Here is a 24,401-nt window from a genome sequence, read left to right on the forward strand (position 1 = left end):
CTGAGTCATTAGTTAAAATTACTGAGTCCTTTTGTCAAACCTTATGAATAAAAAGCTCCAGCTGTGGGGCACTTATTCAAAAATTTTCACAAAAACTATAATATTGAATACACAGTCAGGTTTGAGTAATTGGTGATCTAGATGATTTCTAACAATTCTTTCAGCTCCGAGATTCTAAATGTTAGGTGAAGGATAATTAAGTGGAAAACAGGCTTAATTGTAGAGCATGGTCTCTGGAGTCAGAGTGCCTGGTTTGACCTGTGTAACCTTGGCCTAATTACCCCTCTTTGCTTCTAGTCTTCGTTTTTAAAATGGAGGTACTTATAGTACCTACCTTATAGGATTGATGTGAAGACTATGCATGTGAGATAATGTACACAGAGCACTAGAACAGTGCTTGGCACTAATAAGTGCTTAATAAATGTTAGCCATTAGTAGTATTAAACTACCACCACCACGTCTGGAATGCCAGTGCACTGATATGTTGCAGAAATCCTACTTGCGAACAATGACATATAAACCATGACTGAAGCTGCTGGCCAGGATCATTCTCTAGGCAACACTAACTAGCTTATATGAGAACTTTTCTAGCCTTCTTAATGTCCAGTTCTAATTGAGCTAAATATCTCAGGAAAGGACTCAATCCATTGTATAAACTAATGCTTATACATTACTAACTATACATTAGTTTATATAAACTAATGCTTATGAAGCACTCCTAGTTTACAGTTTGTAATTTTCTCATTTATATACTTGTTTCCCCTTTAAGGTAAATTCTATAGTTTAAGAAGCTAAGAGGCTTTTCTAAAGCAAGAATAAAACAAAGTTTGAACATTCCAGCAGGTCAGCATATAAGGAGGCTTTGCCCATCTCATAATCTATGTTGGCTTCAATCTTCATTACTTTTTGGACTAGAACCCAAATGCCTGATTTCAAATATAAAGCTTCCTCTGTGAGAATACAGAACTTTCAAAGTCTTTGGTTTTGCCTTTACCTGATAATAATACAAACATGCATTAGTAAAAAATACACACCAAATTAATCTCTTCTGCATTGAAATCCTCAGCCAGGAAAGCAGTCCTAGTTAAAACTTCATGGCGCTTGGTTTCATGAATCTGATCCAGTTTAGTCCCTATTACCAACAGCGGGATTTGGTTATCAGCAAACTGTTCCCGGTCATAATCCCTGTGACAAATAATAATGAAGAGGTGAATAGAATTGACCTTTCTGATGTAGATGTGTAATATTTAAATGCAACTACTCACACTATTTTACAGATGCTTCACTGACTCTTGCTCACCCATTACCTATAAACTTACTTTTCTCCCACCTACTTGTTCATTTTTTCAATCAATCCTCACCATCTTTCAAGTTCCAACTATTAATTCAACAACTCAAAACTTGTCCCATGGGTCTTTATATACTACTTGAACAAACTGAGTGCCCACCAGGTATATGAAAGTAGTTTGACTTGACTTCTCCCAAAGCTCTGTCTTCTAAGGCTAACAGCTCAGGAATTTTTCTGGGTAGATGCAGAGAGTGGATTCAAACCTCAGTGGAGAGAAAACCCAGTACCCTAGCATGGCAGTCATGCCTTTTGCCAGAGGCGAAAATGTCAAGCTTCTGGGTACCTTCTGGGGTATGCGTAAGTTTTACACCTACCATACTCATTTCTGTCTATGAATAGTAAAGAAAAATAGATCATTTTAGGAAAATCAGAAATAGGAATGCTGAAGGCCAGAATAAATCAACCATAGGTGATGCTACAGCCTGGGGAAAGATGGATTCAACAAATGGAAAGGGAAAGAAACAACTGAAATGCAAAATGAATAGTAAAAGGAAAGAATTAAGTACCAAATAGTTGTTTGTCCTGACACGAGAGCTGTGGGAGACACAGAACAGGTAGTAAGAATCACTTAGGGTTAGTGGCCTTGGGTCACTGTCTTCCTATTACTGAAAGGAACATAGAGCCCAATGTTGTTCAATTAATATAAATTCTACTCACATATGAGAAATGAAACAGATTTGGAGTTCTGACATATTATAAGCTCAGTTTATAACAGTCAGCAAAATCTGGTTGCAACACCTTGTGACAGTAAATCAATATTGCATAACCCAATCAATACAAACCAGGTGAGCATAATTTTTTTCCTTCCTTTGACATCACTCTTCTGTCTCTTTGAATAATCTAAATTGTGTTTGTGTGTGCGCCACGCACAAGAACTTACCAAATCTTTTTGCCCTTCACAATAACCTTACAGAGCCTCAGTTACTGTTCAGCCTCTGAACAAAACTGTTTTCAATTATGTTACCTCCCATTTCATAAAAATACTATCATTCTAATTACTGCATCAAAGCCAACAATAGTTTGAGTTCAAGGCCTTTGATTTTTCTTACTAACATCAATGTTGACTTAGGAGACATGGTCCAAAACTGAAATTTGCTTTATTAGAGAATAAAGTTTTGAAAGTGCCCTCCTTTAGGACTTTTTTCCCCCCGTACTCTAACTCTGGCTTACATACAACTTTTTGTATATATTTTATCAAACATCATCTTTGATACACATATTTGTCACTTGCAGTCTTTCATAAACTCTTGCACATTAACATATATATTTATTGTATATATGTAACATAACATATGTTGCACATAATATATGTATATTTACAATCTGTTCTCTTATTTCTCTTTTTAACTTTCCTTTTTCTCACTTTCTTTCATTAAATCTTATATCCAATTTGAAATTTGATCTCAAAATTCTTTTTTTCTTTTTAAATCATTAGGTAGAAAGTAAATGGGGAATTTTATCATGAATGGATAAGTCTGATAATACCTTATCATCACAAAGAGACAGATAACCAGGTATTGTATTATATGCTCAGTATCACTTAGGTGAAAACAAAAAACCTTGCATCTTTCAGGCCACTATATTTAACTACCATTATGAAGAAGATTAGGATTCAGAGAAACAAATAATGTTGGAACAACTGGACATTCATATACAAAAATCGACCTCAACCAAACCCTCACACATTATAACTAACTCAAAACAGATCATAGATCTAAAAGTAAACCAAAACCTGTAAAACTTCTAGAAGAAACACAGGAGAAAACCTGCATGATCTGGGATTAGGCAAAGAGTTGTTATACATGATTCTAAAAACATAATACATAAAAGAGAAATTAGACTTCATCAAAATGAAAAACTATTGCTTTGTGAAAGATACTGTTAAGAGAATGAAAAGACAATCTACAGAGTGGAAGAAAATATTTGCAAATCAAACATTGTACAGAATGTTATTTTGGAGGGTACATTCCTGGGATTGCTATAGCATTTCAAACCAACTGTGGAGTAATCTGGGCTTACCCATTTGTTACCAAGACTCCAGTTGGCACCAAATCCCTGTTGAGAGCTTCCAATGACCAACGATACAAGTTTTGGGATGACTTCTTATTTGTTAAGTCATGGACTAAAATAATACCTAAAATAACCAAAGAAAATAATGTCAATATTGTAACAACTCCTCTTCATTTCACAATTGGCAAAACATTAGGTTGCTTACTGAATGCATTTTGGTATGACTAACAAACTCAGACACAATTATTTTAAAATTTCCTCTGTAAGTTCTCGCAAATAATTATTTTAAAATAATTATCTAAAAGCTTTTCTCTGTCAGTTATATAACTTTAAAAAAATTCTACAAGGGCTGACAGATGTCATTAAACTTTTAGAATGTCTTTTCTTTTTTTCTTCATTCAACACTTAATGAGTGCCTATTCTGCCTGGTCCTAATTACAGAACTACTTCATCAATAAAAAGAATCAAAACTACTTCAAGTATATAGGAAATTATATTCATTCAAAAAGGTTATTTTTTTTCCACACTATGCATCTGTCATAGACATGATACATACACATATTACTTACACTCATTAAAATATTTAATAATAAAAATTTATTAAAATGGTATTGATTTAATTTGATACAATTCCTATTCTTTAGCTGACAAGATGTTTTCTTGTAGATCACCTGAACCTAATCAACTCAAAAGTCTAATCATTTAGTTCTTTGGATTAATGGCTAGCTATCTAAGCTTGCTCTACCTGTAAGAGATCTAGTTAACAAAGCAAAAGAAATATGCCACTAGAAGGAGGTAGGAAAAGATAGTCAAGAAGTATGAATAGTACAAAACAGATGGACTTTTAAGAGATTGAAAAATACCAAAATGTAATAAGCCTTAGAAATACAATTAAACAGAATCAGTTAAGATCCTAGACAGAAAGGTAAAGCAGGTTATTACAATATGATATTGACAAAAAAGGAAAAGCTTTAATGCCTAGTGAAATTTAGGGTACCACCTTGTGATCAAGAGACAATAGGTTTTTAAACCCCCAACCCTTGCCTATATTACCCAGATTCTACTGTGAGGGGAGAATGTGAAACTGATGATTCTTCCATCTTCAAGATGTAATAAGATATGTAAATTTGAAAAAGAAGGGCATAAGAGTTAGAATTATTTGGCTCCTCTAGTTTTTACAGACATTGTGCAACTAAGGTGCTTGTGCAAATTATAGTTGACTAGTTCCAGTTAGCTCAGATAAATCTGTATCTCTCCTGGGTTCTGGAAAAAATAGAGATCTGACACTTGCCCCCGTGTCCAACTGCATTCACTCTACCTTCCTCAATGAGGGGCTCTATTAGGCATTAAGGAAACATGAACAAGGATAGATTTTAAAAAAGGAATAAAGAGCTACCGTTAAAGAATATAGCTAACATTTATTCAGTATTTATGTGGTAAGTATTGTGCTTTACGTGTAGCATCTAATTTGATTTTCAGAACAGTCCTATGAGGTAAGAATTATTATCTTCATTTTACCCATGTGGAAGCTGAGGCTCAGAGAGGTTGAGTAACTTACCCTAGGTCACATGGTAAGTGGGGTAGCCAGAATTTGAAATCAAGTATTCTGACAGTAAAAGACTGGAGGAAGGCAGAATAAAGTTACTTCAGGGCAAAGGGAGTGGATGATATTTTCTCCTTTCCTTATTTCCTAGGTTAATACCACAAAACTATGGGTTGGTTTGGTTGGGAGAGTGAAAAGATTACAAAGGCCTAAATGAGCTATTAGATGCACAGGGAGGAGTTTATTTTTTGAGGATCTCTATTTAAGGCTTTTGAGCTTTTAAGGGCATTGAGCACCTTTTTCCTTATTTTCCTTCTTTCATTTGGGCTGAGAGTTCCTGCTTTGTATTGTGAGCTAGAAGGGACGGGACACAGTGAGGCCCAAAGGAAAGAAATCAGGGTGATAGCTGATCAGAATATGTTCTAAATCTTTAAAAATAGAGAGGTAGAGACACTTTACAGGTTTCCTTTGGGGATTACCAGCCTCATTCATCACAGTGGGAAGAGGTAGGGTATTGAGGGAAGGAAGTTATTGCTAAGAATAGACTGTATTTGAATGGAGTGATCCTTGTGCTCTGTTTCTTAGAAAAGTAAGTATGGTAGATGGAGTAAAGAACCTTGAATGCTTCTACCAAGAGAAATGTTCCAGAGGTAGGCTCGAAGAACACAGAAACTGATTTTTCTTTCTTTTTCATTGAAGTATAGTTGATTTACAATATTGTGTTAGTTTCAGGTGTACAGCAAAGTGATTCAGATATATATTTTTTCAGATTCTTTTCCATTATAGGTTATTACAAGATATTGAATATAGTTTCCTGTGCTATACAGTAGGACCTTATTGTTTATCTATCTTATATATAGTAGTTTGTATCTGCTAATCCCAAAACTCCTAATTTATCCCTCCCTCCCTTTCCCCTTTGGTAACCATAATTTTGTTTTCTATGTCTGTGAGTCCCTATTAAGATTGCTCTTAATAGGGAGTTTTTTTTTTTTTTTAAGAAACAGGAATATCTCTCAGTCTTACTTGTAAAACTAACATAGGATATATGAAATTACTTCAATAATATTTAAGGAAGACACAAATCACTAATGGAGAGTAGGCATAGAAAAGATAACCAAATAAATATGGATTTAGATGGATTTCTTCAGTACTTACTAAGCTTACAACTCAGAATTCCATAAAGTTTCTAGGATTTGAATGGTCTTTAACTTTATTATTTATTTATAATTTTTATCCTAACTCTTTCTCAAAAAGATCTAAACAGGAAAAGTGTTATTTATCCAAATTTTTCTTTGCCAAATCGGATTGATATCAACTTTGACAAGTCATTTGACTGATATAATCCAAGTTTATCACTTGATCCTAGATCTAAACCAGGCTTCATTTCTTTCTCTCCAGCTCTTTAGCAAGTCACCTAACACTATACCAGTCTTATCTCACTGTTTTTTCATTTATATACATTCTATTAATATATGCCATTATCATGTATCATTATGATGTCATATATTAATGTCACCATCTTAAACTGTGTTTTGTTTCATTTATGAATATTTTGTTTCTTCAATTAGATTGTGACACTTTCAGATAGAATTCCAAGCTAAATGCGACATAGGTCTGAACTAACATGACTCATCCTGTATTCTACAGTATGCATTCAATGGCAAGAGCCTTCTCTACTTTTTTGAAGTATCTACAACACCTTATGATATGGGGTAAGATATTGAAAGAGGAATATAATTAATGAAGATGGTACTGAATAATTACAATGCTTACTTAATATAGAATGAGATCTAAGCATAGTATAAATGAAGGCCAATTAATAGCTAAGCATCTACCAGAAAGGAAGGGGTAAGATACTAAATCTTTTGGTACATCAATCAAAGAGAAGTTGAAATTATATTTCACAGTAAAAAAAAAAGGTAAAAAATGAATGAAAGAAAAGAGAACATAAAAAAAATTCTATAGGTAAATCACAGGTGTCAGTAGTTTAGTTCCTGGACACAGAGTAGGCACTCTATGAACTGCAATTATGTCCTATTACACACCTCTACCTGGAAGTCTGCTCCAGGTGTTTGTATATCTATAACTGGATGAAATTTCTGCACCCCTAAAAACATCCTTAGGCAGCTTTTATAATTACACAGGACTCTAAGGAGCAGACAAAAAAAAACCTCAGTATCTCTGGGACATCTGGCTTAGACCATGGGACTCCTAATGGTATATACTCAGTTGACTGAAGAAACAGCACTCCCAGGGGACAGTGTTTTGGAAGGTTCCATGTTTTATGTCAAGTACCCAAACTCTCTCTCAATATTTAGTTTATGACAATAATATAAATAGAAACACTTAGACAAAGCAAATATCTGATGTTCTGAAATACATAGTTAGAATCTAAAAAACACGAACTGGAATGTGATATGCAGATTTAAATTAAGAGTTGGGAGTATCTTAGATCTTTCAAATTAAGATGAGTCCAGCATTCCTCATCAGATGATCTGAGACCATTAATATATGGTAAAAATAAAAAATGTTTTACCATTTACAGAGTTGTAGAATACTGCTCTTGTGCTTTTCACACTGCTGGCACTGCCCACAGAGCCTCCAACATCCCAAAATTCTATATAGTAGGTCTTCTCTTCTGGGGTTCCTTCTTTGTAGTCATGAACCTAACAAATCAATCCATCAAAATAATTATTATAGCCACTAAGAAAACTCATAAACACCCTCACTCCAGTTTAAAGCACTGAACATTCCATATCAGTAGCTTACCCTCTGACTCTCTAATCACCACCTCCTATCTTTGCAGCTTCCTCTCTCTAACACTCCAACTCTAATAATAATCTTTGACCCCAAAGGTCCCTATAGTTCATGGATCCTAACACCTTCCAAAGACCCCCCTTCCACTTCCAAACCTTCACTTCCTTCCTAACTAAGCATAAATTCTGCTATTCGTCATTTTAATCTCTCCTTTACCCCTCCCTCACATGGTATTCATTAGACAAAACTCCAGCCCTGATTATATCCATCTTTTCCTGTATTCCATGTCTGCAACCCAGCTAGCGAGTGTAATGTTCAGAAAAATATACATTCAAGCTAACTGGATTCATTTTAAATTCAAGTCTACCTTTGGAGCTCTCCTTCAATCAGTTCCATAGTCTATTTCCTCTTTTCCTCCCCTAGGTAACTATTTCACACTTACTCCTCTTTTTCAAACTTCCAATCTCTCTTCCTTGTCCTCAAGCACAGCTAATAATATTGCTGCCAGAGACAAAAGCAATCAGAAGAGAACTCTACAACCTGCTCTTCCCTTATCTATCCACTCCCTGCATCTGTACCCATATAATCTGCTTTCCTTGCAGCTATTATAGATAAACTGTCTGTGTCTCTAAGGTCAAATCCCCTTCTTATGCATAAAACCCCATCCCTTCTTTCTTATCAAAGAGGTAGCTCTATCAATTCTCCCTTTCATCATCAAGTTTTCCCTCTCTCTTGGATAATTCCCACCAGCGAACAACCATGCCATAAGTTTTCCCATCTTAAAATAACCTTCTCTTGGGCTTCCCTGGTGGCGCAGTGGTTGAGAGTCCGCCTGCTGATGCAGGGGACATGGGTTCGTGCCCTGGTTTGGGAGGATCCCACATGCCGCGGAGCAGCTGGGCCGGTGAGCCATGGCCGCTGAACCTGCATGTCCGGAGCCTGTGCTCCGCAATGGGAGAGGCCACAACAGTGAGAGGCCCGCGTACCGCAAAAAAAAAAAAAAAAGAAAAAAAAAAAAACAACCTTCTCTTGACTTCATGTCTTCCCCTAGCTGCCATACCACTTCTCTATTCCTTTTCACAGCAAAAGCCCTCCAAAGAGTTGGCTCTTCTCAACCGTCTCTAATTCTTTTCCTTATATTCTCTTTTGAACTCATTCCTGTCACACCTTTTGTCCCAGTCACCCCACTGAAATATTCCTTATCAAGGTCATTAATGGCTTCCACACTGCTAAATCCAACAATCAATAAACAGTTTCCATCTTACTCTACCATCTGATAAAACTAATCACTCCTCTTTCAATACTTTCTTCACTTAACTTACGGGATATCATACTGTTCTGCTTTTCTTCCCACCTCACACTGGCTAAGCCTTTTCAGTCTCCATTTGGGTTGTCCTCATCTCTCTACCCTCTTAATTGTTAGTGTTCCAAGGTTTAGTTCTTGGATATCTCGCAATACTTGCTCTTTTGACAATTTCATCTACTCTTATGATTTAAAATGTCATAAATACGTTGATGAATTCCAAATTTATATACATCCTGGAGCAGTCCCTTGAACCTCAGATTACCATATCACCTAACTACAATTTGGATGTCTAACAGGCACCTCAAATTTAACATATTTAAAAATAATATCCCAATCTTCCTCCCAAACCCATTCTTCTCCCAGTTTTCTGATTCAGTAAAAGGCAATTCTAGCCTTCTAGTTAGTGGAAGGTGCAAAAACTTAAGTGTTAACTTAACTCTTAACTTAAAACTTAACTCCGCTCATACTGCATATCTGATTTGTCAGCAAATTCTGTTGCTTTTGCCTTAAAAAAATATCCAAAACCCGTTCACTTCTCACCATCTCAACTATTACCACCCTCAAAGCCTCTATCTATCTCTTGGCCTGAATTAATGTAATCATCCCCTAACTGATTTCCCCACTAGAGCCTCACCGACTCACTTCCCCACCACCCTCCATTTGTTCTCCATATAGTAGCCAGAGTGATCATTTAAAAATGAAAGTTAGATCATATCCCCCTTCAATTCAAAACTCTCCAATGACTTTCTTACTCAGAGTAAACTCCAAAATCTCTCTCTTTCTCATTGTCTAGAATCTATAAGAATTTACTGCTTATATTTCAGAAACGAAATCTGATATATGGCAACCTTATCTATTAGAATATAGACAAGAGCCAGATTATAATACGGTGGTTTTTTTTTTTAGAAATATACATGCCAACAAAAGCAAAAAATAAACAAGTGGGACTACATCAAATAAAACAGCTTCTACACAGCAAAGGAAACCAGCAACAAAGGGAAAAGGCATCCTATGGAATGGGATAAAATATTTGCAAATCATACATCTGATAAAGGGTTAATATCCAAAATATATAAAGAAATAATACAATTCAATAGCAAAAAAACCAATTTAAAAATTGGGCAGAGGAACTGAATAGACATTTTTTCAAAGAAGACAAATGGTCAACAAATACCTGAAACGGTGCTCAATATCACTAATCAGAAGGGAATGCATATCAAAAGTGTGAGATAGCACCTCATACCTCTTAATATGGCTGTTATCAAAAAGACAAGAGATAACAAGTGTTGGTAAGCATGTGGAGAAAAGGGAATCCTTGTACACTACTGGTGGGAATGTAAATTGGTTCAGCCACCATGGAAACAGAATGAAGGTTCCTCAAAAAGTTAAAAATAGAACTACCATATGATCCAGCAAGCCCACTTCTGGGTATATATCCAAAGGAAATGAAAACAGGATACTGAAGAGATATCTGCACTCCCATGTTCTGTGCACAACAGCCAAGGTATGAAGACAATTTAAGTGTCTGTCAAAGGATGAAGGAATAGAGAAGATGTGATATACAGCCATGAGAATAGAATATTATCCCATTATTCAGCCACGGGGGGTGGGGGGGGAGAGGAAATCCTGCCATTTGCGACAACATGATTGGATCTTGAGGGAATTATGCTAAGTGAAACAAGCCACTCAGAGGGGGGAAAAAAAAACAACTGCATGCTATCACCTATATGTAGAATCTAAATAAAAAGTTAAACTCATAGAAACAGAAAATAGAAAAGTGGTTGCCAGGGGTTGCAGGGGTGGGGGAAATAGGGAGAAATTGGTATAAAGGTACAAATTTTCAGCTCTAAAATGAATAAGGTCTGAGGACCTAATGTATAATATGGTGACTGGTGACTGTAGTTGATAATACTCTATTGTATAACTGAAACATGCTAAGAGAGTAGAACTTAAGTGTTCTCACCAAATAAATAATAAATAAACATGTGAGGTGATGGATGTGCTAATTAACTGGATGGGAGGAATCCTTTCACGATGTGTAAGAATATAGTAAATCATCACAATATACACTTTAAATATCTTACAACTTTATTTGTCAATTATATCTCAATAAAGCTGAAAAAAAAGTCCTTAAAAAAAAAGAAATATACATGTCAGACTTACTGAATCAGTAACTTTGGGGTCCAGTCCTTGGCATGCATAATTTGAACAATTCTCCAAATGATTTTGCTGTAACCTCTAATTAAGAATTACTGATTTTATACAATGGAACTCTTTTGGTATCAGGAAGCCTAGACTATATTCATTGATTGCTACTAATTATCCCTGATATCTTTGAGTCTCAGTTTCTTTGCTTATAAAACGAAGAAGTTATATTCTGTATATCAAATGGCTCTGAAATAACAGAAAGCAAGATAGCTGAATAGTTAAAATAGATGTCCTAAAATGCATGTATCAATATATGTTTAACAGAATGCTTCATACTTTTTACTTATTCACATTTTTTTGGTCCAAATCCTTTTCCAAGGAAAACTTTAAGTAAATAAGATATTCTACAGATAGCCACACTGACATTAAGAGAAGACAATTAGCAGACTGGCAACAAAGAGGACAGGACACAAAAATGACAACAGCAAAATCACAGCAGTTGGGGACCATTGTGGATAACAGAAAGTAATCTTGTATACTGTGATAAAAGGTATCACTATTTTGTTATATGGCATAAATAACTGATAATATGTGAAAATGTTAAATCATCAATAAAAAGGTTAAACTACATGAATTCTGTTTATGAAAGCAAGGAAATTTAAAACTTATATTATCAAGATTTCTAAGCAAAACCACTGAAACGGACAATACAAGGTATTATAAGGAGTCAGTTACCTGGTATCAAAAAGCTCAACCACTTTAGTGAAGCTTTGTTGATCCTGCCACCCTCCCTGGCTCCAAAACCAATCAGGGCCAGTTAGGTACTCTTCTTATTTGCTCCCATAACATCCTGCACAGTTCTATCATTTCACTAACTACACTGTCTTATTTATCTGCCGATATCTCTTCTATTAGACTCTGAGCTTAAGAGCATGGACCATATTATTCATCTTGGTAGGCCTACAACATAGCATAATACCTGGCACATATTAGATGCTTTGGTATGTTTAGTTAAATCAAGGAATAAATTCAGGATATATCATCCTCTAAGGTTTTATTATACTCAGTTTATTATTTTACTGAATTCCAGTGCTTCTCAAGTACAGTTCTAAGAACAAACTAAATCAGAACCAATAGGAAGGCTTATTTAAAAAAATACAGATTCTTGGACAACTCTTGAAGCTTCTGGGGTGGGGCTCAAGAAGCTGTATCTTAAAGAAAGCTCTCTAGGTGATTTTCATACATAATTAAGCTGGGCAACCATTTAAGTACATCATTTTTTTCTCTAAAGTTATTTCAGGGCCTCCCTGGTGGCGCAGTGGTTAAGAGTCCGCCTGCCGATGCAGGGGATACGGGTTCGTGCCCTGGTCTGGGAGGATCCCATATGCCGCGGAGCGGCTGGGCCCGTGAGCCATGGCCGCTGGGCCTGCGCGTCCGGAGCCTGTGCTCCGCAACGGGAGAGGCCACAACAGTGAGAGGCCCGCATACCGCAAAATAAATAAATAAATAAATAAAGTTATTTCAAATGTCTAATGTTTACAAACTGTAAACAGACTGCAACTTCTTCCAGAATAGCCACTATGTAATACAACTTCCAGGTAGCATGCCTTCTTAGCCTTGCAATGTACCAAGTCTAGTAGCCAGCTCCCTTTTGGCTACACACACTCCCAAGCCAGATTCACCCATTCATCTGTACTCTTCACCACAAAATACCTTCCTTAATTAAATCTTTTCATGTTTCCTTCCAGAATTAGAAGAGAAGGTACCCTTCTTTCTTTCCAAACTGGTGAATTAAACTAAGTTTTACTTAATTCAAATGTAATGAGTCCTAAGAACTTTAACCGTGGCTTGTAGCTCGTAGCTATGACATAATACTTTTTATATGGGTGAGTGATCTCCAAGGGAAAGCTTGACATTTTAACAAGTATTGCTCTTGACACAATAAGTGGTACGTCGGTGCTATACTAAGAGCCCAACATGATGGGGGGTAAGGCAAAACTACAAGAAATGTGTTTTATATTTAAATCAGGTCATCAAGGAACAAATATTTAAAGTCATTACAGACTTTACAGCTATATAAAGAAGGATTTTTCTCAACAGGTAGCAAAAGTATGTGCTGATCATCAAATGGGAAAAGGAACTATACTGTAACTTTGGTACTTCTCATTTACTCACCTCTTAACTTTTTATTGGAAATCAAATCAAGACTAAGTATAAAATGTTTTGTCTCATTTGAAGAGTTTATTCATTGTTTGTAATTTCTAAAAAGGAGAAACACATTTAGTAAAGAAAATGATACACATCAGGAAAGAGCAGTGGATGCTGTAGATATTCTCTAGTAAGTTTGGTTTAGTATGTGTGCCTGTAGAACTATTATTAAAGAGAGTCAGGAAGGTAGGAGGTCTTAGGAGAGAGTTGGGAGAAAAGACAGAAGGATAGAAAAAAGTCAACAATGAGAGTGTACCAGGGGAGTAGGAATTGAATTGTCTCATTCATTGCTGTACTTCTAATTCTTTGCAGTGTCTGATACCCAGGAGGTATGCAATATATATAATGAATGAACAAATGAATGAATAATATCATAAAGGTGTCTGCTAATTGCCTCTTCCTTACCAGTAATCTTGTTTTACCTTCAGCCAAGTTCATTTCCTCTATTTTAAAAAAAAACCCTTGGACTTCCCTGGTGGTGCAGTGGTTAAGAATCCACCTGCCAGTGCAGGGACCACGGGTTTGATCCCTGGTCTGGGAAGATCCCACATGCCACAGAGCAACTAAGTCCATGTGCCACAACTACTGAGCCTGCACTCTACAGCCCACGAGCCACAACTACTGAGCCTGCACGCCACAACTACTGAAGCCTGTGCACCTAGAGCCTGTGCTCCACAACAACAGAAGCCACCACAATGAGAAGCACACACACTGCAATGAAGAGTAGCCCCCACTTGCCACAACTATAGATAAAACCCTCGCACGGCAATCCAACACAGCCAAAAATAAATAAAATAAAATAATTTATATAAAAATATAAAAATAAATTAAAAAACCCTTCACTTCCCCCTTCTATTCTGTACCCATCTGCTCCTTTATTTAACCTCTAAACGACTGATTTAAACCTCTGTTTCTATTTCCTCTCTGCCTACTCACATCATTTGGTTTCTGCCACTAACATTCCATTGCATTCTCAAAGGTCAGCACTACCTTCATCGTCACCAAATCCAATTTTTTTCTCTTAGTCCTTATATCTCTATATTATTTCATACTAAAAATCAATCCCTCCTTCATGAAATTCTCATCTCTTTTTTGCTCTTGCAGTATTTCATCATCTTGGCTATCCCTCCTATCTCTTTGATCAATCTTTCTCTGACCCCCTTTTCATCATCAACTCTCTAAATATACCCCAAGGTTCTCCCTCAGCTCTTCTCTTTCTAAATTTTCCTTTCTGAAAACCTCATCAGCTCTCATGGTTCAGGATTATCCCTATACAGATAATTCCAACTCAGAATTCTCTCTTGAGCTTCAACACGTCAAATGCCTTCTAGACCTTGGATAGCTCACAGATCCCTCCCTTCATCATGTCCAGAGCTAAATTTATCATTTCCTTCTCTCTCACCTGTAATATATATCCCTCTTCTTAAGGAATAGTACATTTGTCCATTGCCCAGGCTGCCCATTCAATCATTAACACTCAGTATAATTTTCTATTCTTCACAAGCACCTCACTTTCTCGCTTGAACACTTATATTCTATATCAGAGCTATCCCACAGAACTTTCTGTGATGATGGAAATGTCACATATAGTAACCACCAGCAACATGTGACTACTGGGCACTCAAAATGTGGTTAGTTCAACCAAGCAACTAAATTTTTAATTTTAGTTCATTTAAATTAAATTTAAATCTCCATATGAGTCTAGTCGTTACTGTATTTAACAGCATTAGAATACCCTTTTCTTAATACCATTCCGGAACAAAAGGCAGTACAGAGTAGTGATCAAAAGCACAGGCTTTTGAACCAGACTGTCTGGGTTTGAATTCCACCTCCATCACTTATTAGCACTGTGACCATGGACAAGTCAGTTAATACTTCTGTGCCTCAACTACTTCATGTGTCAGATAGGAAAGCTAATAGTACTTACCTCAAAGGGTTGTGGGCATTAAGGCTTGTGGATTAGTATGTAAAATAGGTGCCTAGCCAAAGTAAGCACTAAAAAACGTTAGCCATCATTTACTGTTACCATTATTTTAAAGATCATTTATATAAAGACCTTGTCCCACCTACCAGTTCCCACCTCATATTTTTAGTGGTAAGAAGACTGCCCTTAAAAAAATTTTTTTTCTCCCCAGTGCTTGTATATTGTTATGCTGCCCAAGAGGAATCCAATAGATATTGATTGTGTGCAATGTGTAAATTAGAGTTAAAAATCCCATTAAAGTGAGCTGGAAATGACAAATCAATTTCCTTATTTATAATTTGTGAAAAGATTAAATTCTGTAAGTTTTGTTTTCATAATTAAGCATAGCCATGCATTTATATTGGTCCCATTAGACTTGGGGCAACAAAATTAGAACACGGCAATGAATGAAGAATACCACAAAATAAAACTTTTCTCCGTTTTCCCTTCAGTTCAGTTATGAACACCTCTGCACTGCATACTAAATCCAAAATGTTAATAATTACTGAGTACATACTTTAAGCTTATTAGCTTCACCTAGTACTTGAAATTAAACAATTACATTATCACCTTTACCATCTCTGTTTTTAGTTGGCTCTTAACAGATGTGAAATGAGCTAAACGGAGCAACTGTTTTTAAGAGTTCTGAAGAGTGTGTATTTATGGATCTATACTGATTCTGGAGATCCCCTGTCAGGTTTCAGTAACACAGAAGCTGTAATTGCAATATAAAAGCTGCTACAGAAGAAAGTGTTCTTTCAAGTTATTTAGGTAAAGGCTTTATCAGATTTAATCATCCTTGCTAGAGGGAAGAACTGTTCACTTTATTACAACAACAGTCAAAATAATTTACATGTCTATCAGAACTTTCCTTAAGATTATCGTTTAAAAATGCCTTTTACTTATGTTGTCACTCAAGAAATGCATTTTTCTCAAAGAAGACAGATCAACCAGCCCAATTCCATGAAGAGTAATAAAAGCAAGATCACTTTCAGCCCCACATGCCCAACTCTTCCACGGTAATGCAATTCAGGCCAGTCTGGCTTTAAAGAAGTCAGTAACACACTCATTCTAGTAAAATCCGTCACATTATTACATGACACTTGTCTTCGACTATTGTCGCCTTTATTCCAGTCTCCCTTTGGGCAGTTTTACGTCCTCCCCACTGTTCCCTGGAACTATGGAGGGAGTTCAAAAGTCAGCAGTCTTTCATAAGATAACTCAAGGGAACTTCAATTTCACTTTCTCCAAAAGCATGGGTTTCAAAGGAAATCGCTACTGTTACTTCTAAAACTTGGTCAGGGTCTTGGGAACTAACTAAACTCATACTGATCTGCAATCTGGGACATATGTAGAAGCACTCCTTACAGATACACCCCGAGTCTCCACCTTCATATACAGTAGGCTGCTAAGACAAAGTTTCTTTTGGAAATTTTGCTACCAGCTACACTCAAGACCTGTTATCCTCAGTTACCATATACTTTGGGTCCTTACTTAGTTTCTCATATTCTGATTCCCAAACTGCTTTCTGCTTCCTCTACCCATTATTCAATCCCAATTGTTTCCTTCTTCCAAATCTTTCCACTTCTCTCCTAGAAACTTACTCCATGATTATATAAAATTCCATTATATTCTTATCCTCAACCTCATTGTATTAACTGATGCCAGCCTCTATCCTGAAGACAAAACTTCTCCTGCTGCCCTCTCAGATGGATGCTGTTCACTCTAAGACCACATTCGAATTACCCTGGAGTTGAAAAATAGGAAATACCTTGCATGAGGCTTTGGACCATCTAGCTATACTCCCTTCCCTCCCTCTTTCCTTACTGTTAATACCTTTTAACTCCCTGTCAGCATCTGATTCATAGTCTTGCCTCTCTAAGTCCTGTCATTAACCACTTCCATATCCACTTGGAAAACTGGTTCCACATCCTACCCAGTGTTCCTCAAAACGTTCACCTGCACCAGAATTGTCTCAGGTGCTTCTTAAAATGTAGATTCCTGGGCATCATGTATAACTCTGAATCAGAATATCTGGGGGCCTTCGTTATAAAGCAGAAACTAACACACCACTGTAAAGCAATTATACACCAATAAAGATGTTAAAAAAAAAGAATATCTGGGGGCAAGGTCCAAGAATCAAATTAAAAAACTAAGACGTCAGACTGCTTATCAAAGCAAAACTTAACTATATCTTATTTACAAGAAATACACTGTAAATACAAGAGTACAGGAAACAAAAGTTAAGAGATGGAAGTAAGATACACCACAAAACATTAACTAAAAATAAGCTGGTTTACACAATATAATACTATTAACTATAGTTACCATGTTGTACATTATATCCCCAGAACTTATTTATCTTATAACTGGAAGTTTGTACCTTTGACCATCTTCACCCATATTACCCCTCTCCCCCTTCCACCCCCACTTCTGGCAACCACCAATTTCTTCTCTGTTCCCATGAGTTTGCTTATTTCAGATTCCACATCTAAGTGTGCTAATACAGTAATTGTCTTTCTCTCTCTGACTTATTTCACTTAGCATAATGCCCTCAAGGTCCATCCATGTTGTTTCAAATGGCAGAATTTCCTTCTTTTTTATGGCTGAATAATATTCCACTGTATATATAACACATTTTCTTTATCCATTCATTCATTAGTGAACACAATCTTAAAAATTCTCATGACAAGAAAAAAAATTGTCACTATGTGAGGTTATGCATGTTACCTAAACTTATTGTGGTAATCATTTCTCAGTATATACATATATCAAATTATTTTGTTGTACACCTTAAACTAATACAAATTTATATGTCAATTGTATCTCAATAAAACTGGGAAAAAAGTGGATTTAGTTGTTTTATTACCAGACAAAATAGACTTCAAAGTACAATGTATTACTGGATATACAGAGGATATATCATGATGATAAAATGTTAAACCCTTCTGGAAGTTTAAACAATCTTAAATTAGAACACGCCCAGTAAAACAACCTCAAAATATATAAACAAAAATGGGCAGAATTAAAATGAGAAGTAGACAAATCCACACTTATAGTTGGAGATTATAATGCTCATTCCTTAGCAACTGATGAAACAAGCAACAAAGAAAATCAGTTGAGATAGAGAAGATTTGAACAAAAAGACTAACAAACTTGACCTAATTGATATATTTAGAACAATGCACTCAACAGTTACAAAATATGCATTCTTTTCAAGTGCACATGAAATATTTACCAAAATTGGCATTAAGCAAATCTCATCAAATTTCAAAGAATGAAATCATACAGCACATGTTCTACGCACAATGAAAGTAAGCTAGAAATCAATAATTAAAAGATAATAAATATTCTCAAAGTTTGGAAATTAAGTGGCACATTTCTAAACCACCCATGAGTCAAAGAAGAAATCATAATGGAAATTAGACAGTATTTTGAACTGAATGATAATGAACAAAATTTCAGAGAGGCAGCTAAAGCTGTGCCTAGATAGAAATTTAGAGCCTTAGAGCTTTCTAAAGGGAAGCCTGAAAAAAACCAATGAAACAACTACCCAGTGCAAGAAGTTAGAAAAAAAAACAGCTAATTAAACCCAAAGAAAGTATAGACATAATAGAGAAAAACCCAGAAATTAATAAAAAACAGACATATAATAGATAAAATCAACAAAGCCCCAAACTGGTCCTAGATAGACCTCTAGCAAGACTGACCAAGAAAATAAGAGAAAAGCCAAAAATTACCCATATCAGAAATGAAAAAAGGAATATTACTGCAGATCCTACAGATATTGAAAGACAACAGAGGATATAAAAACAAATTTTTGACAATTTACATAAAACAGACAAATTATTTCAAAAACATAAGTTATCAAAATTGATATAGAAGAAATAGTCATTTTCTATTTTCTTTAATGTTACTTAAAAACTCCCACAAAGAAAACTTTAGGTCTAGAGGTTTTTAACTGTGAATTCTTCCAAATACCTAAGGAAGAAATAAAACCAATCTTACATAAACTCTTCCGGAGAATAGATACAGAGGTAAAACTTCCCATTATGTTAGCCTCATTTTACGAGGCTAGCATAATCCTGATACTAAAACCCCACAAGGAGATTATAAGAAAGGAAAACGATAGGCCAATATTCCTCATGAATTTAGATGCAAAAAAAAAAGTATTAGTAAATTGAATCTAGTGATATATGAAAAGAATACATCAAGACCAAGTTGGATTTACTCCAAGAATGCAAAGTTGGTTTAACATTTAAAAATCAATCAAAATAATTAACCATAGTTACAAAATAAAGCAGGGAAATTATGATTATCATGCAAAAGCACCTGATAAAATCCAATACCGGTTCGTGGTTCAAACTCTCATCGAAATAGAAAGAGAAGGTAACTTTAATCTGATAAAGCATATTTACAAAAAGTCCTATAGCAAAAGCCATATTTAATGGTATTACATTAAAAATTTCCTGAGATTGGGAATGAGACAAGGATGCCTGTTAGCACCACTTCTATTTAACACTGTACTGGGGATTTAGCCAATTCAATAAGAAAAGGGGAAAAAAACCCAAATAAGACAAAAGGTAAATTACATGAGCAGACTGGGCTCTGGGTAGATAAGAGGGGCAGGTGGGTGGGGCAAGAAAATGAATTTAAGTTCAATTTCAACTTCAAGTTGTAAAGCACTAGACTTTAACCTCACACCTTTTAAGCTTCTCTGATCCTCCCTACAAACCTGTAGGCTAGATAAAGCAGGTATTATTTACCTCTAATTTGCAAGTGACATACTAAGGCTCAGAGAAGTAAACTGATTAGTCTAAGTCTCTCCTTAAGAAGCAAAAGCAATATGGGGACTGACCCAGGAAGTGGGAGTTCAAATCTAAGTTTATTTTCAATATGTTACGCTTTCTCACAGAAAGGGAGCTAGAAAAGTCCAAAGGGAAATTTTGTCCAGAGCTTATTATTGGGTCTCCCAAACTTAAATAAAGTTACCACTGAATTCACTATCTAGAATTTCTTTTTCTTCCATAGCTAAGAATTTGGGAACATAGTAGGCTGAAATGATATAGACAGGTCCCCTCTGACTTCAAACTCATAGAAATGCCATAAAAATATTTTTTAAAAATAAAAAGGACACGCTTGAGAAAAAAAAAAAAAGGAAATTCCCCAGATGCTAGAAATGAAAGATAAACTTAAGAGTATGAAGTGGGAGCTGACCCAGATTCAGATATAACTTCAGGGGTTGGTCCCCAAAGTTTTAGTGCCCAGCCAAGAATAGGAATCTGTTTTCCAGCTTTTAAGGCAAAGTATATGTGGGTGAGTGACAAAGAACAGATTCCCTTCTTGAAATGTGGACCCTTGATGAGCAGCTCAGTCAGTGAAAGAGAGTAGGAAAAACTGTCCACTGGCTCAGGAAAGCAGGAAAAACTTTCTGTCAGGGGCCTTGTAGAAAGTAGATGAAAGATCCACAAAAAATGGAAACCACAATCAGATGCTGGGGGGAATTTACATTATCAAGATTGCATGGAAATTCCAAGCTGAGAAATTACAAGGATCACTGAAATCTCTAGGGCTCTGGCAGCAACAGAAATGAAAGGCACTGTACTCTCACAACACAGCATACAAGACTTCAAAAGGGAAGAGGAGAAAAAAATCCTGTTGAAGACGTGGTCATCTTCAAGAATTACAAACCATACAAGAGGTACATTTCCATGAGGTAGAGTCTGCATATATAGCAAGTAGGAGATCTGTCACCCACTCAGAAAAAAAATAGAATAAGCCAAAAGAAACCATAAAATATTATGTTGAATATGATTAAAATAAAAAGTAAAATATAATGAAAGATCAGAATATTTTGAAAAATTTTGACATTTGAAAAAGAACCAAAAGGAACATCTGGAAATTAAAAGTTACAGTTACTGAAATAAAAAACTGAGTGGATTTATTAAAAAACAGATTAGACATAGTTGAAGAGATTCTTAGTTAACTGGAAGGCAGATATGAGTACATCATCCAGAATGCACCACGGAGAAACAAACAATAGAAAACATGAAAGTGCAATTAAAAGTTGTGGAGGACAAAAATCCAATAGAAATTCAAAAGAAGAAGATAGAAGAAACAAGGTAAGGCAAACAGATAATGGCTAAAAATTTTGAAAAATGAAGATATATATGAGGCGTACAACTTCTGACTAGGATGACTAAAAACTAATCCACCCTTAGATGTAGGTTAGCAAAACTACAGAACATCAAAGATTATTTAAAAAAATTTTTTTCTAAAGCAACTAGAGAGAAGAAATTACCTTAAAAAGGAATAACACTTAGGCTGACAGAGGATTTCTAATCCGTGGCAATATACATCACAGACTGTGGAATAACAGGTTCAAGGAACTGAAGGAAAATAACTGTCAATGTAGCTAACTGCTATTCCCTCCTTATTTATTTCTTAACTCAATGGAGAGAGGTATGCCAGTACAAGAGAGGCCTGGACAGGAATAGCTGGAATTAGCAAGACCAAAATATCTGGGAAGATAATTAATTCAGCGGAAACTGCACTTGGGTTTCCTAAATGTGATGTGGAACAGATGACCTAGACATAAGGCTCCAGAAGCTTTTGCCTTTACACTATATTTCTAGCCAAAAGTTGGCTGTCTTAGTGGGAAAGGCTCGAGCAGAGTGATTTATGGAGCATGTTAAGTGAACTCTAGATATACAGCATAATAATTAAAAGTGAAGTCTCTGGAATCAGACTAATTAGGATCAAATCTTAACTCTGCTTCTTATGAACTGAATGAATTTGATGAAATTACTTTACTTCTCTATGCCTTAGTTTTTGTAGCTATATCTTACAGTTTAAAAAAGACTAAATAAGCAGACATGTAAAACATTGGGCATAGTATCTAGCACAAAGTAGGTGCTTAATAAAACCCAGCTATTATTATTACTTAGTCTTGACTACAGGGCTGTAATTGGATCATGAATTTGAAGGAGTTATCTTTAATATGACACGGAAAAACTAAAATATAAGAAACACATACCCTGACATCTACTGAGCAGCCCACAGTCCATGACGGATTTCCCAGCACTTGATTTTGGCACAGGAGATGAACTAGGGAAGATTTCCCAACACCTGTAAAAGATACAAGAACTCTAGTCATTTAAAAGACATGCTGCAATATATTACGGCAAAAGTAAGACTGAGAATAAGCAGTAATAATGATATGTAAAGCACGGTTGTTTAAAGGGTGTTCATACCATACCAATGATTTAATAAGCTTCATTGATAAAGAGAAGATGGTTAAGGACACTGGTTCTCTCAAATTTAGCATCAGAATCCTCTGGAGGATTTGTTAAAACACAGAATGCTGGATCCTGTCCCCAGAGTCTCCAGTTTGACAGGTCTGTCATGGAATCCAAAGATTTTGCACTTCTAACATATTCCCAGGTGATGTTGATGCTACGGATCCAGGGAACTCACTTTGAGAACTACTGGTCCAGGGCAATTTCAAATAAACTAATCCCTTTCCTTTGGAATGATTTCATCTATTCAGCCTATTTTAGAATTGTAGAATCTTAACATATCTTAGAGGTAATCTCCTCTATCCTGACCACCAATGCAGAGGTCCCTTCCACAGACCCTGTTAGACGGTCTTTCAGATTATGCTTGAACACTATCAGTGACAGGGATTCACCATTTCACAATTCTATATTTAGATATGCCAGTTCTCCCATACAGTGATTTTTAGAAAGCAGTCAACCACTTGGCCCAGACTTCTTTTGGAAAAGAAGAACAACTCTTCTTCTTCTTCTACATCATGGCCCTTTAACTTCATAGACAGCACTTGTCTTTTCTTTTTATTGAAATATAGTTGATATATTATGCTAGTTTCAGGTGTACAACCCTTAAATACATTACAAAATGATCACCACAGTAAGTCTGGTAACCATCGGTCCCCATGCAAAGCTATTACAGTACCACTGGTGATATTCCCTATGCTGTACAATACACCCCTGTGACTTATTTATAATTGGAACTTTGTACCTCAATTCCCTGCACCTATTTCACCCCTCTCCCCACCTCTCCTTTCTAGCAACCACCAGTTTGTTCTCTGTATGAGTCTGTTTCATTTTGTTTGTTCATTTTTTAAAAAATTCTACATATAAGTGAGATCATACAGTATTTGTCTTTCTGACTTATTTCATTTAGCATAACACCTTCTAAATCCATTCATGTCGCAAATGGCAAGATTTCATTCTTTCTATGGCTAATAATCCACCTGTATGTGTATATATACACACATTTTCTTTATCCATTCATCTATTGTGGACACTGAGGTTGCTTTCATATCTTGCCTACTATAAATCATGCTGCAATGAACATAGGGGTGCAGACATCTTTTCGAATTAGTCTTTTTGTTTTCTTCAGGTAAATACCCAGAAGTGGAGCTGCTGGATCATATGGTAATTCTATTTTTAATTTTTGGGAAGCTTCCATATTGTTTTCCACAGTGGCTGCACCAATTTACAATTCCACTGACAGTACATGAGGGTTCCGTTTTCTCCACATCTTCGACGACATTTGTTATTTGTTGTCTTTTTGATGACAGTTATTCTGACAGGTGTGAGATGATATCTCATTGTGGTTTTGATGTGCATTTCCCTGATGATTAGAGATGATGATTAGAGATGCTGACCATCTTTTCATGTGTATGTCTTCTTTGGAAAAATGTCTATTAAAGTACTCTGCCTATTTTTTAATTGGATTGTTTTTTGATATTGAGTTGCATGAGTTCTTTATATATTTTGGATATAGCCCCTTATCAGATATGTTGCTCGCAAATATCTTCTCCCATTCAGTAGGACAGCACTTTCTTTTCTTATAGATCTCCTGGGTTTAGGATAATCTACTTACTAATGCTAGGGTTAGTATTCTGAGATCTGTAGGAAGAGGAAAGGGAATGAGCTATCCCTGTACATTTATGTGTAGAGTTACTCATTCAATTAACATATCTTGGGATGCCATTATAACAAGCATTGTTGGTGAATCTTTATGCGTCACTAGTTGTTATCAAAAATTTAGCCGACCCCTTTGTGTGCATTACTGTGCATGGATCTATCAC

The 24,401-nt window shown here is 35.8% G+C and overlaps 1 protein-coding gene across 1 annotated transcript in view; it reads right to left on the bottom strand.

Moving 5' to 3' along the window:
- RABL3 (RAB, member of RAS oncogene family like 3) overlaps positions 1-24,401 on the bottom strand; it is a 38,388-nt gene that overhangs the window by 10,353 nt on the left and 3,634 nt on the right. The window contains exons 2-5 of the mRNA XM_060099909.1: positions 22,320-22,411; positions 7,438-7,567; positions 3,368-3,482; positions 1,035-1,185 (exon numbers count right to left, since the gene is read on the bottom strand). Coding sequence (XP_059955892.1) covers positions 1,035-1,185; positions 3,368-3,482; positions 7,438-7,567; positions 22,320-22,411 — 488 coding nt within the window. The remainder of the gene's footprint in view (positions 1-1,034; positions 1,186-3,367; positions 3,483-7,437; positions 7,568-22,319; positions 22,412-24,401) is intronic.

Source organism: Mesoplodon densirostris, chromosome 5, assembly GCF_025265405.1.
Source record: "Mesoplodon densirostris isolate mMesDen1 chromosome 5, mMesDen1 primary haplotype, whole genome shotgun sequence".
NCBI lineage: Eukaryota > Metazoa > Chordata > Mammalia > Artiodactyla > Ziphiidae > Mesoplodon > Mesoplodon densirostris.